The 4,245-nt window shown below is 34.5% G+C and overlaps 1 protein-coding gene across 1 annotated transcript; it reads left to right on the forward strand.

The window, feature by feature from the left end:
• Positions 1-1,877: 1,877 nt before the first annotated feature.
• LOC134242965 (melanocortin receptor 5-like) lies at positions 1,878-3,595 on the forward strand. The gene is made up of 2 exons (XM_062725178.1): positions 1,878-2,269; positions 3,355-3,595. The coding sequence occupies exons 1-2, from the start codon at positions 2,008-2,010 to the stop codon at positions 3,579-3,581; spliced, it is 489 nt and encodes a 162-aa protein (XP_062581162.1). The 5' UTR covers positions 1,878-2,007; the 3' UTR covers positions 3,582-3,595.
• The last annotated feature ends 650 nt before the right edge of the window (positions 3,596-4,245 follow it).

Consider the following 4,245-nt stretch of genomic DNA (forward strand, 5'->3'; position numbering starts at 1 on the left):
TTCTTACAAGGACGTATGTGGCAACGCACTTTGAAAAAATTACGCACTTTGAAAAAAAAATATGTATAAAACAAAAACTCTATACTTAGATTTTACCATCTTCCCAAGTCAAAGGTTTCTGATCCGCTCCGCTCCACATATGAGATCTTAGTAATTGAGAGAAACAATTTGTATTAATTTTTTTCTTTCGATAAACGTTTTAATTTACATGTACTTATTTAACCTCATTGGGAGCAAGGAGAAGACGAGTAGAAGATCTCTCAGCCTAACTTTTTTTCTTATACATTGTACATAGCCGTGGGTAGAAAATTAAAAGTGGAACCACCCCCCCCATCAAAGGTAAGCCCCAATTTCCAATGCTTCTACGTTTATCTATGCAAAACATTTGTGTTGTTAAGACCCCCTTCCCGGTACTGATGCCTATGCTACACCCAAATATTATGTATTTGTAAAACTGGTATGACGTTGAAAACTTTCAATTAATTTTTAGTTTGCTTATAAAATGCATGCATACTGGAAAAATTAAGTACAGTAAAACATTTAAGAGAGAAAGAATTTTCAGAGTATGGAAGAATCAAAATCGCTCACTTTCATATCCTTAAGTGACCTCATCACCAAAGAGTTATCAAACAGATTCAATTATTCATACCTAAGATTTGGAAGAATATTGACCAAGCCATACACATTTTTTCAAAATGCGTTAGTATGGTCGATATTAACGCACTTTGTAAAGAAATTTTATTTTTTCAAAGTGCGTTGATGTCGTCCCAAATTTAACGCACTTTGAAATTTTTTTTCAAAGTGCGTAATTTTTCAAAGTGCGTTGTAACAGACGTATCAACTATATACATACATTTGTATAGGTCTCATCAAACATTGTTCAGCGAATGATTTACTCCTCTTCTTCCATTTCAGATTTATAGTATTTTATTAAGGCCTATCGTCCGTAAAACTAATGTTTTGTGCCCGTAATAGTCTATAAACTGCAAATATTCCTTGATTAAAAGGGAAAAAAGAAAAATAATATTAATACTGACGTGAACCTGTTTTTGTGTGAAAAATCTGAAACCACTTTAAATGAACTGAGTGTTATTTATAGCTTTCAGCCGAAAGTTCAATTCGATTTCAGAAAGCAACCCAGTTCACTTTGCGAATAAGTATCTACCCCTTGTTGCTTGCTAATTGGTTTATCTGATTTATTTTACAATTTTTTGACATTTTAGAATGTAGTTAGGATTTCATATATCAATTCCTGCATTTGGTCTACAGAAAAATAAAGTTTTTAACAGCTTTGATGTCTTAAATTACATGCATCGAACAATTCTTTCTCACCATCTTTAAATGGAAACCGTGAAGGCTAACTTCATCAATCAAAATGGGGGGTTGAAATAAATTCGGCTTGGCATTTTGGTGTATGGACTAAATATAAACTGAAATAGGGTTTAAAATAACATTCAGATGTGCCCAGTGGATTGATTTTTGACAATTATGGAAACAAACAGAACTCAAGTATATTATGAACTTTTCAATGTCTCAGAATGTGGCGGTATTTTCCGAACTCTTAATGGACACTGTGTTTTTCCACAGGATTTGGCCATCAATATAGCTTTATGCTTCGCAGGAACATTTATAGTTCTAACAAATATTTGGGTATGTTTTATTCTGTTTGCGCGAAGGGCGGAGGATGAGGACACTTCTTTAACAGTAATATCAAATCTTGCAATGGCTGACACATTTACTGGATTTATGGTTGTTTATGATACTGCATATAACATATTGCAGTTTAAAGTATACGTTGAGTGCATTCTTAGAATCGGAATGTTCATCTTTTTCAACCTAGCCTCGGTTTTCATTATAATGCTGCTAACATTTGAAAGATTGATAAAAATAAGTAAATCATTCACTTACCGGAAGTATATCACAATTAAGCGCGCGAGAGTCAGCCTCGTTGTGGTGTGGATCGTGTCACTTGCAGTTGGGTTGCTTCCCTTTTTTGGATGGAGTTCTATGAATATTCTTTATCTGTGCAGCTTTTTAAAGACAATGTCTGAATCTTTTATAATATTTGTTTTGATGCTCCACATCGTTCCATTTCTTTGTACTTTCTGTGCCTACATTCGAATGGCGGTAGTTGTTCATCGCCATGCTTCTGCCATCAAGGAGATACGAAGAGCAGGAAGGTCGCGGAGAAGAAGTTTATCCAGTATCCGGGCTGCCATGGCCACTTTCATTATTGTTGGTGTGTACTTCCTGTGTTGGGCACCAATTGGTATGTTTTTTAAAAAATTTTTTTAGCTCAAGTGAGTTTTTCTGATCACATGCCGTCTGTAGTCCGTCTGTAAACTTTCTACATTTTCAGCATCTTCTCCAGAACCAATAAGCCAATTTTAACCAAACTTGCCAGAAAGCATCCTTGTGTGAAGAGGATCAAATTTGTACAAATGAAGGGCCGCGCTCTCATCCAAGGGGGGATAGTTCACACATAAAATTTCGTGACTTGTTTTAAAAATCTTCTTCTCAAGAAGCACTGTGCCAGGAAAGAGGAAACTTATAGGGAAACATCCTCAGATAGTGTAAATTTAATTCTATTAAAATCATGACCCCTGGGTAGGGCTGGGCCATAAGGGAGGATCAAAGCTTCACTCATGAATATATGGGAAAAATCTTTTTTAAGAACTGCAAAGGCTTAAGCCATAATTGGTTATATTTATATGGAAGCATCCTCATGTAGTGCAGATTTAAAATTGATCAAATCATGACCCCAGGGGTTGGGCGGGACCACAAGGAACGATCAAAGTTTTGCATAGAAATATATATAGGAAAAATTTTCTTCTCAAGAACAGCTAAGCCATGATTGATCATGTTTAGATGTAAGCATCCTCAGGTAGTGTAGATTCAACTTTTTATTCAAATCATGACCTCCTGATCGGGGGTAGGATGGGGCCACAATCGACAATCAAATTTTTTTATTGAAATACCGGTATATAGGAAAATTTTCATTTTTTCCCTCAAGGACAACAAAACCATGATTGTCATATTTGTATGGAAGCATCCCCAGATAGTGTAGATTTTGATTGTTCAAATCATAACCGGGGAGGGGGGTTGTACGGTGGGAACACAGTGTAAGTTAAAAAGCCACATTTAGTAAAAGAATTATGCCAGCATCCTTAATAGTAAGTGTAGATTCAAATATTCAAGTTTGTTCAAATCAGTTTGGGATGGGAAGATTTGAATAACGATACCTTTTAGCAAAACGAGATCAGTTTGGGATGTAAAGATTTGAATTTATTATGATACCTTTTAGTAAAACGAGAAGTTCAAAATTTGCTAAATTTTTGTATCTTTCATTTGTAGGTTTGTTTACGGTATTGGTGATATTGTTTAAGATCGAAGTGGACCTATCAGGGTATTGGTCAGAGGACGTGGTCTTTACGTACCTTTTCGCTTTTAGTATCGCCAATAGTGCTTTGAATCCACTAATTTATGCATCGAAGTTGGACATTATTAGAAAGAAGTTTCGGGTCTCTTTAGTCTACAGATTCCTGAGACTTTGTTGCCAGCCTTCTGCTCGACAAGTTTAGAAACATGTTATTTTCTATTTTATCATGTACCCAGTTTTTGTTCATTCAATGCATAATCATACCTTAACACCCCCCACACCCCCCCCCCCCTCTTAAAAAAATGTTTGTGTGTTGTTTTTGTATTGAATAAGAAAAAAGAAAATTTTCATTTTTGTCTCTCATTTTGAATAATTTGATCGCGTGGTTTAATACAGCGCTAATTGTTATTATTTGATAGAACTTTATTAATCTACATTGTTGTATTTAGTTGACATCACACAGAATCGAGTCTAACGAGTACATACTGTAATTATCTAGAAAATATTTTTTATCTAATGTCATCACAAATAAGACGTTAAAATTGAAAGCTGAAAAAAATAGAAAAAAAACGGTCATTTTCTTAGTCTATTTATAAGCACTTGAAAATCTTAGTCTTGACTTTTATATATGTACACAATGTATGTAAAAATAGCTTAAGAACAGATGATACACAAAATTTTGTTTTCTATGGAGAGGAGACTTAGTATCATGTCTCAGTTTTAGAAAAAGTGGATAACTCTTTGATTTTTTCTCCTAGGACTTGGAGAATGAAATATCTTCCATATTTCCCCAAAAAGTACACAATCAGAATAATCATGGTAAAGTTGTTTAATCTTTATTCATTTGACCTCTTTTTTCTTCAAAG

Source organism: Saccostrea cucullata, unplaced genomic scaffold (assembly GCF_032062105.1).
Source record: "Saccostrea cucullata isolate Sc308-1 unplaced genomic scaffold, CSIRO_AGI_Scuc_v1 ctg128, whole genome shotgun sequence".
Taxonomy (NCBI): Eukaryota; Metazoa; Mollusca; class Bivalvia; order Ostreida; family Ostreidae; genus Saccostrea; species Saccostrea cuccullata.